The 12,354-nt window shown below is 33.7% G+C and overlaps 1 protein-coding gene and 4 non-coding genes across 6 annotated transcripts; 1 reads left to right on the plus strand and 4 right to left on the minus strand.

Moving 5' to 3' along the window:
* Positions 1-724: 724 nt before the first annotated feature.
* Trnal-caa lies at positions 725-843 on the minus strand. The gene is made up of 2 exons: positions 806-843; positions 725-770 (listed from the first exon to the last, which is right to left on the minus strand). It is a non-coding gene; the product is annotated as a tRNA-Leu (tRNA).
* A 467-nt stretch (positions 844-1,310) lies between these two features.
* On the minus strand, positions 1,311-1,429 carry Trnal-caa. The gene is made up of 2 exons: positions 1,392-1,429; positions 1,311-1,356 (listed from the first exon to the last, which is right to left on the minus strand). It is a non-coding gene; the product is annotated as a tRNA-Leu (tRNA).
* A 349-nt stretch (positions 1,430-1,778) lies between these two features.
* Trnal-caa lies at positions 1,779-1,897 on the minus strand. Its single transcript has 2 exons — positions 1,860-1,897; positions 1,779-1,824 (listed from the first exon to the last, which is right to left on the minus strand). It is a non-coding gene; the product is annotated as a tRNA-Leu (tRNA).
* Positions 1,898-2,213: 316 nt separating this feature from the next.
* Positions 2,214-2,332, minus strand: Trnal-caa. The gene is made up of 2 exons: positions 2,295-2,332; positions 2,214-2,259 (listed from the first exon to the last, which is right to left on the minus strand). It is a non-coding gene; the product is annotated as a tRNA-Leu (tRNA).
* Positions 2,333-2,935: 603 nt separating this feature from the next.
* Positions 2,936-12,292, plus strand: LOC117337144 (N-acetylneuraminate lyase-like). 2 transcript variants are annotated; one of them, XM_033897980.1, is made up of 11 exons: positions 2,936-3,001; positions 6,292-6,356; positions 6,976-7,046; positions 7,366-7,453; positions 8,254-8,308; positions 8,734-8,809; positions 9,282-9,374; positions 10,119-10,264; positions 10,584-10,709; positions 10,842-10,881; positions 11,774-12,292. In XM_033897980.1, exons 1-11 carry the CDS (start codon positions 2,951-2,953, stop codon positions 11,917-11,919), a joined length of 957 nt encoding a protein of 318 aa, XP_033753871.1. In that variant the 5' UTR covers positions 2,936-2,950; the 3' UTR covers positions 11,920-12,292. The 2 variants fall into 2 exon arrangements, with proteins under 2 accessions (XP_033753871.1, XP_033753879.1); XM_033897988.1 differs by lacking the exon at positions 2,936-3,001 and adding an exon at positions 5,431-5,524.
* Positions 12,293-12,354: the final 62 nt, after the last annotated feature.

A 12,354-nucleotide genomic window follows, 5' to 3' on the forward strand; every position in this document is an offset into this window, starting at 1 on the left:
AGAACAGCCAGAAAGAGAAAAAATGAAGAAAAAAAATCAACAATTAAAAAAATGCTAAAAGGCGCAAGTTGACATTTTTACTACGAAAATGTTATAAAGGATCTACTATGTCATTTTTGGTTACAATACACTGATAAGAATATGTTATTTCTTATATCCCTATCTCGAAAATACTGAAATATATCCAAATATAATGTTTTAAGAGTTTATATTTATTTGGGGGAAATGTTTATTTGAAGTCATTCTCTTACCGAAGCATTCTGCAATTCAATCTATTTATACCAATGATGTGACCATGAATTGGGTCAGTTAAATATAACTCGATCAATTATAATTGATACAATTTTTAAGATAAAAAAAATTCTCGCGTAAAGAAAAGCTCCGATGATAGCCTTTTTCACTACACATTATGATATTGTGGTGATATTAATTAAAACATATGACGTATATGTGAGAATACCGGGGGAACAACGCCCACATATGTCATGTGGACCAGAACAGGCTCGTCTCACTATGAACTGTGAGAAGGTTGAACCTTGTGTCTGGCGCCTTAATTAGTCCTGACTTTGAACAAGTACTAAGTTACCTGATGATGCAATTACATGAAATATTTTCGGTGGCATTTGCATGTCCGAGAAAATGTTTCTCCGGCAAAGTATATTAAATGTGTTATAAAAATTATTGTTCGAAAAGAAAAAAATATATTAAAGTTAAAAAATAACAGTGTCAGAAGTGGGATTCGAACCCACGCCCACATACGTGGACCAGAACACTCGCCTCACTATGAACAGTGAGAAGGTTGAACCTTGAGTCTGGCGCCTTAGACCGCTCGGCCATCCTGACTTATAGTTTCAATGATTATATATTATATCATATGAATTGTCATAAAGATACTGTTTTTCCATTAGAAAAGCGTATTAAGGGTATAAAGTTCGGTGCAATTCGTGTTTCTCCAGAAGTTTTTCGTCGAAATAAAATATAAGATAAATAAAATAAATATAAATATAGCACATTTTCAGAATTTTGATTCGATCGATAATTTTAATTTGAGAATTTAATTAGATAAAACTGTTTTGGTGACATTCGTTTTCACAGAAAAGCATATTTTCAATAATTTGAATGATAACAATGAAATATACAAATAAATAAATAACAAAAAATAATTTTTATTTGGGGATGTATTTAGATAACTCGGTTTCGGTGTAACTCGTTTGTCCGGAAAAAGATTCTCTCTCTTTTTTTATAATAATTAAAATGAAATGATCACAATAAAATGAAATAAAAAAAAAGATAAAAAAAAAAAATAACAGTGTCAGAAGTGGGATTCGAACCCACGCCCACATACGTGGACCAGAACACTCGCCTCACTATGAACAGTGAGAAGGTTAAACCTTGAGTCTGGCGCCTTAGACCGCTCGGCCATCCTGACTTATATTATCAGGACAGTAATTATATATCATATAAACTGTCAATAAACAGGCGTTTCTCCTTAGAACAGCATATTTAAGATATAACTTCAGGTGGTATTCGTTTTTCTCGATAAGTTTTTTCTTTTCCTCTGAATAAATAAATAAAATAAATAAATAAATAAACAAACAAATAAAGCACATAGTCAGAAGCGGGATTTGGGTGATAGTTTTTATTTGGGAATGTAATTAGATAACTCGGCTTCGGTGTCACTCGTTTATCCGAAAAAAATCTCTCTCTCTTTTATAATAATCAAAATGAAATTATAACAATAAAATAAAATAAAAAAAATGATATACAAAACATAACAGTGTCAGAAGTGGGATTCGAACCCACGCCCACATACGTGGACCAGAACACTCGCCTCACTATGAACAGTGAGAAGGCTGAGCCTTGAGTCTGGCGCCTTAGACCGCTCGGCCATCCTGACTTATATTATTAGGACAGTAATTATATCTCATATAAATTGTCAATAAACAGGGGGTTTCCCATATTCAATTTCTTGACAAGTTTTTTTCTTTTCTTCGGAATAAAATGTAAATAAATAAATAAATAAATAAGGGTAAAAAGCACATAGTCAGAAGCGAGATTTGGATGATAATTTGTATTTGAGAATGTAATTAGATAACTCAGTTTCGGTGTCACTCGTTTGTCCGGAAAAAATTCTCTCTCTTTTTTGTTACAATTAAAATGAAATGATAACAATAAAACAAAATAGAAAATTGATATAAAAAAAAAAATAACAGTGTCAGAAGTGGGATTCGAACCCACGCCCACATACGTGGACCAGAACACTCGTCTCACTATTAACAGTGAGAAGGTTGAGCCTTGAGTCTGGCGCCTTAGACCGCTCGGCCATCCTGACATATATACTAACACACATAATCGGGCGAATATCGTATACATGTACCCATCTCTAACAAGATAGCCACGTGTTTGTCATACACAACTGCACGTGCCCACACATTCATGGATATTGTCTACGGCGCAGGAACTGAAGATTTGGTTATTTAATTGAGAATGTGCTTTGGTAAGCATTATGAATCCCCCGGTGCCGAACAAGTCTGCAGTGTTTGACTGTTTATATAGACAGAATATATTATGTCAAGGAAAGGACCGTATGACAAGGTATATGCATATAATTCAAACAAACTGACATTCATCCGCAGTTGTATTACTTGTGATACTTCTACGTTTGTACTCATACATTCACAAACGGGAAAAGTTTTAATGTATTACGGGATAAAAAAAAAGCTAACATATTTAGAGGTTTCTCTCAAGAGATCGACCCGGGCAACTTGAAGTTTCATTCCATACAATATTGAAGAACGATGATTCGTTTCTTGCATCGCAAACGGCGTCATCGAATTCGCAATGAACTGAATGACTTCTTATATGTACCTCCTCGTTGCTCAAACCAAAGTAGTTTGAATTTTGACTTTGGACTAGAATCACCTTCCACAGATCTCCACGGGTCTACTTGATGCAGAAAATAAGAAAACTTCACGACATTGATTGGTTTACAAGACCCCACGTGAGTACTATGCATGCTCCTACTATCATGTTTCCAATGCTGTGTCACAAGCAAAATATTTAAAACTGAACAAAACATGTTTGGGTTTCTGTCAGCTATTTCTGTTCAAATGTTCAAATTCTGTATCATAAACCCGCCAAACTCTTCAAATAAAAGCCCCCGCCCCACCCCATAAAATAAAAAATAAATAAATGAATAAAAAAAAAAGGTCTGTTATTTATTAATCAGATGGGTTTGATTTGACAGCAATGATAATATTTCGGGTTTGTTAATAGTTTTCTTTTCTGGATTTTTTTCAGTTTTAGATAAGTGGCTTGGATTTCTGCACTGGAAACTTTATGTTGATATTTGCTCATTGTATTGTACTAATACTTGTTATGTTGAATTTGCTCATTGTATTGTACTAATACTTGTTATATTGAATTTGCTTAATGCACTATGTATTTTAATCTGAAATGTGATATATTACTGTGATGCTTTCATTCGAACACTAACACAATTGTACATGGATTTTGTCTATTCGTTTAAACAACAGACACATTTCATTGTCTCGTTCCGTTCTTTTTGTTTACATCAAAGTTGTTTGAATTCGAGTTTTGGAATGACCTCATCGCTTTCGACGGATTTCAATACGAGATTAAAAATTCCGAGACGTTAGTTGGTAAACTATTTCAAAACACGAGCAAAAACGCAAGTACCTTGTCCGAAGCGTTCAGACTGGCGAACCGTGATCTACATTTGATTTTAAAAAACGAGACTGTTGAGAACTGTTCCATCTATAGGCGAGCGAGAGCCTGAGAAAACTCCAGATTGGTGAGTACCCCAATGTCCAGCGAAATCTTAAAGAAAACATTCAAAAATAAACAAAAAACAGCATAACTGGTTTTTAGAATAATTTGTCTTGATCCTGAATAATGATCGATTTCCATATACATGTACGGAAAGCCAAGATAGCATTTATTTAAGAAAGGAACTTGATCGAACGTCACGTACATAAACACCATTTCATGTGAGGTAACATTGTGAAAATATAAGGATTGAACTGTGCGATTATTGCGTTTACGGTTGTATGAATGCAATGGGGGTACATTCTATTTTATTTAAAACTATTACGACAATTTCCAGCCGCATCAAGAATTCCATTGAATAAATAAAGATATATGTAAATATATGGATCTGAAAAATGAAATTTAAAACTACTTAATGTACACAATTTAGATTGCCAAATGTACGAACGAAAACGCAAGTCTTACTCAAAAAAATGACGAAATGAGGGCAAGATAGGAACATAATATAGATTTACACGGAGACCCTAGATAAAGTCACGAGACCAAGTGTTTCGGAAGGGAAAACGTCTTTTGCTTCATCACTACTTTCCAATGGGGTAATGATGTAGACCAAAACTTGTATATGCCTGCTGTATCTCCCTACATGTCGAAACGGATGACTGATATATATAAACGTCTGTATCTCTAATACCGTCACTTTAGGGGACATTTGCGTGTCCAAGCATAAAACCTTGTGTATTCCACTACATGTTGTTTAAAGGATATGTCTGATAGCGAGTCTGCAGAATCTATACATTTTTGTTTTTTGATGGGTGTCTCCTTGATACCCATCCTTATATATATGGCCCCGGATGTTGATGTCTCCTTGACACCCATCCTCAGATATATGATCATAGCTGTTGGTGTCTCCTTGACACCCATCCTCATAATATATGGCCTATGACTGTTGGTGTCTCCTTGACACCAAACCTTCATATATATTACCCTGGCTATTTGTGTCTCCTTGACACCCACCCGCATATGTATGACCCTGGCTGTTGATGTCTCCTTGACACCCATCCTCAGATATATGATCATGGCTGTTGGTGTCTCCTTAACACACAACCTTCATATATATTACCCTGGCTATTTATTTCTACTTGACATCCGCCCGCATATGTATGGCCCTGGCTGTTGGTGTCTCATTGACACCCATCCTCATATATACTACCCTGGATGTTGGACCATCTTTCCATTATCACAGAATTCGTGATTTTGGGCTCCAAATCTTGAACTAATAAATGAAAACCTTACATACAGGGAATGGGTATTTTATCTACAAATGGAATACTTACAATTACGTTGGTCGTAGATTTCACATTTGTTTTGAATTATGATATCACATAAAAGAAAGTGGTATGATGAAACATTCAGAGGAAAACGACAGGCCATTTTGTCTGTAAGAGGGGTGATAATGGAAAACTCGAAAGTGGAACCTTATCCCTTCGTCTGCAGAATGCAGTAAGAGGCAAAATTTATTTTGTTGAAATGTTTATGATATTTCTGTCAATTTACGTCACGAGTTGACGGTTACTGGAGAAGATACGCTGTTGTGTGCACAATACGATATCACATGTTATAGGTCAAAAGGTCATATACAGGTAGGACAGTCGTATACGACGATACATTTCAGGTATACTTTACCCGGTACACACCTGGCGGAAAGGCAACAGGTAACAAGATGGGAGAACAACAGGTGAGTTGAATAGTTAGAATATCTTTTAAAAAATGTTTAACATTCCAGTGGAGATAAAAATATAGTTTTACGTACGTCTATATTTGCTCATTTGAGTTGACGTGAAATGATTTATAACTTAGAGAAATTTCAATCTCTGCATACCTGTAAATAGGGTATACGTATACTTAGTATCTATAGGATGTATTTACTTAGCCTCGTTATCAGGGATACTGCAGTATATACGTGTACAAATCGCACTGACATGTACAAATCACCTTGGCATGTACGTACAAATTTTATGAGAGGCCAAGTTGACATGTATTAAAGGGACAATGTCAGGCCGATATTATGTCTTTTATATAATAACTCATATTTCTGAGATATATATATTTTTTAAATATATTTTTATTTTTATATACTGTACATGCTGTATATATAAAAATATAATATCTATTAACGTTTCGAGGTGTCTTATTAAAATAAGAATTTAAAGTTACTTGTATAAATGTAGCTGATTCGCTTATTGACATATCAAAAAGGACTCTAAGGTATCTTTCATTCGATAAAAAAAAATACTGCACAAGACGTCACATGATTTAAGATATCTTATACGATAATGTACATGTATTCATAATCTAAATGATTGTCAGTATTATTCCAAGTAAATATGAATGTCAACATACATTCAAAATTAATAAGTATCAAGTTAATTCCATTGTTTCTGTTAGCTGTTCTGAGTTATTGAAAGAAGTATTCATAATTGTATTTTTTTTTTTCATTTATAGAAATTCCGGAATTTTCGCATTGAGGGGACAGTGTCGGCTCCCTTTACACCCTTCAAACCTGACGGGTATGATTTATTGCGTCCCACTCAGAATTACAATATTACAATAGAATTACTAAACAGTTTATTCATTTATGCTACTATCACACAAATGTCTTCACTTTTGAAATCGAGTACTGTTAAAATCATCTTTAGATTATTGACATACCCTTTACTTTTAATTGAAATATAACATCTTTAATTCTGGAATTGAATGTCAGGTTCACCTTATATCCGATAAGATTTGGAATTTAAAATGTCTACATTTTTATTTAGTATTTTTACCTAATTGTGCTAACATACTGCTGAAAGTGCATTTTTCGTGAGATATTGTAATATTTCTACGTCAGTATGTAAGTGAGAAACTTGAAAATATCTCACAAATTATTCAGAGTTATCGTAAGTAACACAGAATATTCTTTCTTTCTTTCATAAACTTATTTCTAGCCAATAAATTACTTGAGAAGTATTCAGGAAATATATATTACAAGTGAGATGTAGTAGGCATTTATTAATTTAGAACAACATATCGGATGTAAAGAAATCTGTACTCTTGGTGCACCGAGATACTGTTAAGTTTGAATTGTGTACGATTTGGTTTTCAAAGAGTTGACATATGCCTTTGATCATATTTGTGGGTTTTCAGAGAAATCAACTATGACGTATTCCCTGCCTATTCAAAATACCTACAGGACCATCACTTTAAACATGCCTTCGGTAAGTTACCCTACGGACACAACTCTATCAAATTTTATCCTTAAAGTTTTCAGTTTTGTTAAAGCAGTAGATTTAAAAAAGAGTTTTTACAGTAAACTATTGCAGCTCAAGATGGTAAAATTCCAATCTTTGTTTTAAAAGATAAAATATTTAAGTTGCGAAACCATACATACCATTTTAATTTATGTTCCAAATACAGCTATATGTCTGATTTATTGTTTATAAAACGGTAACTACAGCTATTGAAAGATGTTGGAACGAAAACAAATATCTCACGAATATTTAGCGATTTGCAGTAATAAAAATACTTCATCCACAGTCAATGGAACACTTGCTGAAGGAATGTCACAAACAATGGACGAGAGGAAGAAAACAGTAGAAGCATGGATGAAAGCAGCTGATGGGAAGTATGTCATACCTTCACTGTTTGTTTTGTCCCTGTATTTCGAGTAGTACAAACTAATTATTGCGTATCTAGGTACATTTTGGATAATCAATAAACTGAGAAATTGTCTAAAATACCAACAGTAAATACATTTTCTTTAATTACATGTACATTAATACTTTTGCACTATTTATCTAATAAGATACTGGTAAATATGCCTGATGATTTGTTGTTACCGCCCCAGTTCTCTTTTTGAGAACATGATATTTTCTAAACTTGACCTAGATTAACACGACATGCTTTGTAGTTAAAGCAGTAGACGTTTACCTTCCGGCACACCGCGGGTTTTATTCTTTTTACATCTGTTAAGGGTCTCCAAGTAAATCTTAGGTTTAGATATTTTGGGGTAGAAAAACAACGGAGAATACCGACATGATAAGAAAACTAAAACTCTATCTAAAGATTGGTAACACGAGGGGAAAATATACGAACCAAATATAGAAGCAACACAATGATGTGACCAGGTGGTCCGGAAGGGCAATCGTCTTCTGCTTCAACAACAACACACGATTTCGTTTACATATCGGTATTGTTTTTGTTTTTGTTTTGTTGTTGTTGTTTTTTTAACTACAGTAAAGCCCCGTTATTTCGCCAGCCGTTATACCACCCAACTCGCTTATGGCCATGGATTTCTATATTTTCCGACGCCGATAGCAGAAGTTAATTCTAATCGCTATCTTAAACTTACTGCACATTTTCGTGTTGTTTTGTATTAGTTGATTTACGTTACTCTATATTTCTATATACTGCGTTTTACTGCAGGATTGGAATAATTGCTCACGTAGGAACAAACAACCTTCGGGACGCCAAAGAACTGGTAAGTGTTCGTACCTATATTAATTTACCTGTAGACGGATGATCAATATATATATATATATATAACTTTATTACATATTGATATACATGTACCATGAATACTTATATGCCTGTAAATACTTTTATTATTGATCAGATTTAAATCTACAACAGCAGAATGTCTGTGTATATGGCCTTTATAAGTTTACTTTGCCATCTTCATCATATAGAAAATTACGTAGGCGGTAGGCTTTGACTTTTATACTAATACATGTGGTATGGTGTCTATTGGCAAGACTGAAAAATTGGAAAATTCTAATTTCATCGATATATTTTCGAAAGTATAATTCATAGAAATTTATTATCTAATAATCAATTGTATAATGGTAGGATATTCGTATTGTGTGTTGAATGAGACAATCAACAATTAATTCGTTTCTGCTTTAGGCTCGTCATGCTGAGGAGGTCGGAGTCGAGGCTATAGCGGCCTTCGCGCCTTCATTTTATAAACCAAAGGATGAAGGTATTAGGTTTGAGTGATGTATGCATTAATTGTAAAACAAGTTACTGTATATTGTGTTATTTTTGCGAGGTGCATTTTCCATTATTTTATAGCGTCGCAAATTTCTTAAAAATAAATACTCACAAAAATACCCACTATTTCATCATTTATGTCATGAAAACATTTTCAACATTGGGGGTACACGTTATTTGATTATTATTTATTGTTTATTCAAAGTTATTGGATTGACTTATTTTTCATTATTATAATAACCGTACGTATATCATTTTGATAGACTACATTTAACCAGCGGTTCATAATTAATTTAATTGAAAACATTTCGGTCATTGTAAATGTAATTTCCTTCTTGCTGTTAAAAACTAATCAATGGAGATGCATTGTGTTTCATTATCAGATAAAAGTGTAGTTACTACAGACCTTTGTTGAATGCATTATATGTTTTTTTTAACTGAGAACAATGTCTATTTAACAGAAGCATTGGTTGACTACATGGTTGAGCTGGCTGGAGCAGCACCAAACACGCCATTCTATTACTACTGCATCAACTTTGTTACCGGAATTTACTGTAAGTATTTTCAACACCACTTTTATGTCCCCCTTTTTACATACAAGTTTGAAGTATATGATATGTACATTACGTATTGATAAAGTTAGTAGGACCCTTCCAAGAGAGAAGAAATCCACTATCTCAGCATACAACGTCATACAACTCAGGAGTCCCCAGCATCTGTATCTTTTTTTTCGCGCTTCTTCTTTTGTGTCATCTTTAAATCTCTTTCTCACTGATCGTATTCATGTAGTACAACAACATGTACAACAGCGAAGTTCTTTCTTGGTTAAACATTTAGCCAATGAGGACTCCTGCTTATTTTCGAATATGACCTATTTACGCTTTTAGTGATTAGATATCTATATGCAAGAAGCAGAATATATATGTACACGATGAGTGCTCCAGCACTTGATGTTCTGAGTGTTTGTCGTTTGAACAATATTTCCTCTTCTATATCGTGGTAACATCTGCGGCGCTTACTGGAGATGAGAAAAGATGTTATCAAGACAAACCTTAAAAACCTTGAAAATGCTCCGTGAAACGTACATATTTTGTTAACGTTACATCTTAGTGGATTACCGATTGGCTCGCCTTCAATACTTGCCGTGAAAAAAATATATACAGATGTTGCAAATAACGCAATCAATATTTAGCGGAGTACTTTCAACGCGAAAGATGTTAAATTAATAGTTAATTTATATAAAAGTTTGATATTGTGTTAAGAATGGTACTTACAATGGCATGTGATTGACTTTGTAGTAAACTCGGCAAAGTTTTTGAGGCTTGCTAAGGATAAGATACCAAACCTGTGCGGTTTGAAGCATTCCTCCAGAGAACTGCCTAGTGCCCACAACTGTAGTTTGGTGGATAAGGACCGCTTTCAGGTCCTTATAGGGTCCGACGTGGTATGTTTGGATTATCTTCTTAAAAAATTGAAGCATTAAAGAGAAACGGGTTTATCCCTGTACACTATATGTAAAACACAAATATTTTGTCATCACTTTCATTTTATCTAATCTTATAATGAGAAGATATATCTTTTAATGAAAGAATGCAATTACAAGTTGATTATAGATACATGTATAATGCATTGTATATACACGTATCAACTTATCTAATATACCAAGCGACATTATTTGAATGATCTGCCACTGAGGTTTGACAACGGATATGGCATCTTTATCTAAGTAAATTATTGATAATATATCTCTGTAAATGTTTCAGCAATTCATCACGTGCCTGAGTCTTAAAATCGAGGTGCCGGTTACTGCATCATATTTAGGCAGCCTCTTCTTCAAGCTGAAGACAGCTTACGATAAAGGGGATATGGCGACGGCGCTTCAACTTCAGGTGATTTGTGTATTTTAATTCATAGAAAGTTCTAAATTAAAGAAACAGTTTATTGTGAACGATTGTATTAATTGTTTTTATCAATAATACAAAAGACTGATTGGCGTTTGGTTGTATTTTTGTCATTTACAGGAAAAGGCACAAGCGGTGAACAATGTCAGAGATCGTTTCGGTAAGAATTTTTATTACAATCATCCTTAAAATTAAGTAAAATGTATTTCCTTGTTTATTTTTTTAGATTATATTAGACATATCCCATCTTTAATAGGTGTTATAAACATTAATGTCACTGGTAAATACTAGCCGAAATATACCGCTCGACTGGGGACATTACAACTTCTCTTAACTCGATCGGTTGAGCGTTAATCATGGTCTATGTTCAACAATCACAATGTTATTGTTTTACTGACATATAATGTCTCCCTGTAAATTTTGTATTTAACTATTGCCATATAGCCAGTTTTCACTTACAATAAGGAACCCAACTTTCACGAATTGTAAAATGTTTAAATTTTCAATGACACTCTGCGAATTTGCGAAAACATCATCCCCGTGAAACTTTAAGGGTGTCCGGTGTAATATCATTTTCCATCAATTTCTCTACATGTTATAGTCTCCTTAAATTTTGTGTTAAGTTACAATATGTCAGTTTTGCAAAGTCGCGGTTTGTTTTGAAAGGTGTTAATATCATGTGTGTCATCTGTACAGTCCTTTGTTATGGTACACTATTCATCCCCCATGTCTGATTCTGAATTATAAAAGTATCATTTTTATATTAAACCTCCATTATTTACTGTTTATAATTTTAACTCAAATCATTATCACACGACATATCTTTTAGTTAACCATTATCTTCCGTTCTTTTATTATTATGTAATATTGACTACCATATTTAACCTCTTTCACTAGCCGCTTTCTCCTTCCACCTAAAATGTAAAATTAGTCATCATTGTACACCATTACAACTTTACCTTAAGTATAAAACTAGGATAGACAATATTATTTGTTAACATATTTATATACTGATATGTCTGCATCCATAATAATATTTTTGACTTATTTAGGTGGAGACATACCGGTTGCAAAGAAAATGTTTTCTATCGTATCTGGGGTTGATGCTGGACCGGTGCGTCTGCCTCTAAAGGATATAAGTAAGGAAAGTGAGGAGGACTTGAGGAAAGCACTGATGGATCTAGCATGCTGGCAGTAACAAAGCTAGCGAATAAACAGAAGAAAAGAAAGGAAAAACAAAACAATGACACTGAAATAGAAACTATAGGAATTACAGGAGAGAGAATGAGAGGGATGCATTATTGTCTTAGTAGTATTTGTAAAATATGTCCGTTTTGTATAATCTAAATATCATTCTCGGTTCAATTATACTAGTAGTAGAGTTGCTTCTCAATATACAAAGAAACACATTTATTGCCTTCTGTGTCTGTCTGATATTTAGATATGAGGGCGCATGCGCATACACCACAAAGTCGGCCAACATGCTACATCTGTATACATGATTTTTCACTAAATTATGAAATTATGACTGTATACATTATTTATTTGGTTTTGATAAACAACACCCCTCTACGTTTTCTTCATAGGAGCTGTATTATTTTGTGACAAGCAGATTATGAACATTTTTATAAAG

This window comes from Pecten maximus, chromosome 1, assembly GCF_902652985.1.
Source record: "Pecten maximus chromosome 1, xPecMax1.1, whole genome shotgun sequence".
Taxonomy (NCBI): domain Eukaryota; kingdom Metazoa; phylum Mollusca; class Bivalvia; order Pectinida; family Pectinidae; genus Pecten; species Pecten maximus.

Coding starts and splice junctions, on each gene's coding strand:
- LOC117337144 (XM_033897980.1), top strand. CDS start 2,951: ATGCAGAAAATAAGAAAACTTCACGACATTGATTGGTTTACAAGACCC. Junction 7,047..7,365: donor TCACTTTAAACATGCCTTCG/GTAAGTTACCCT, acceptor CTTCATCCACAG/TCAATGGAACACTTGCTGAA. Junction 8,810..9,281: donor TTATAAACCAAAGGATGAAG/GTATTAGGTTTG, acceptor TCTATTTAACAG/AAGCATTGGTTGACTACATG.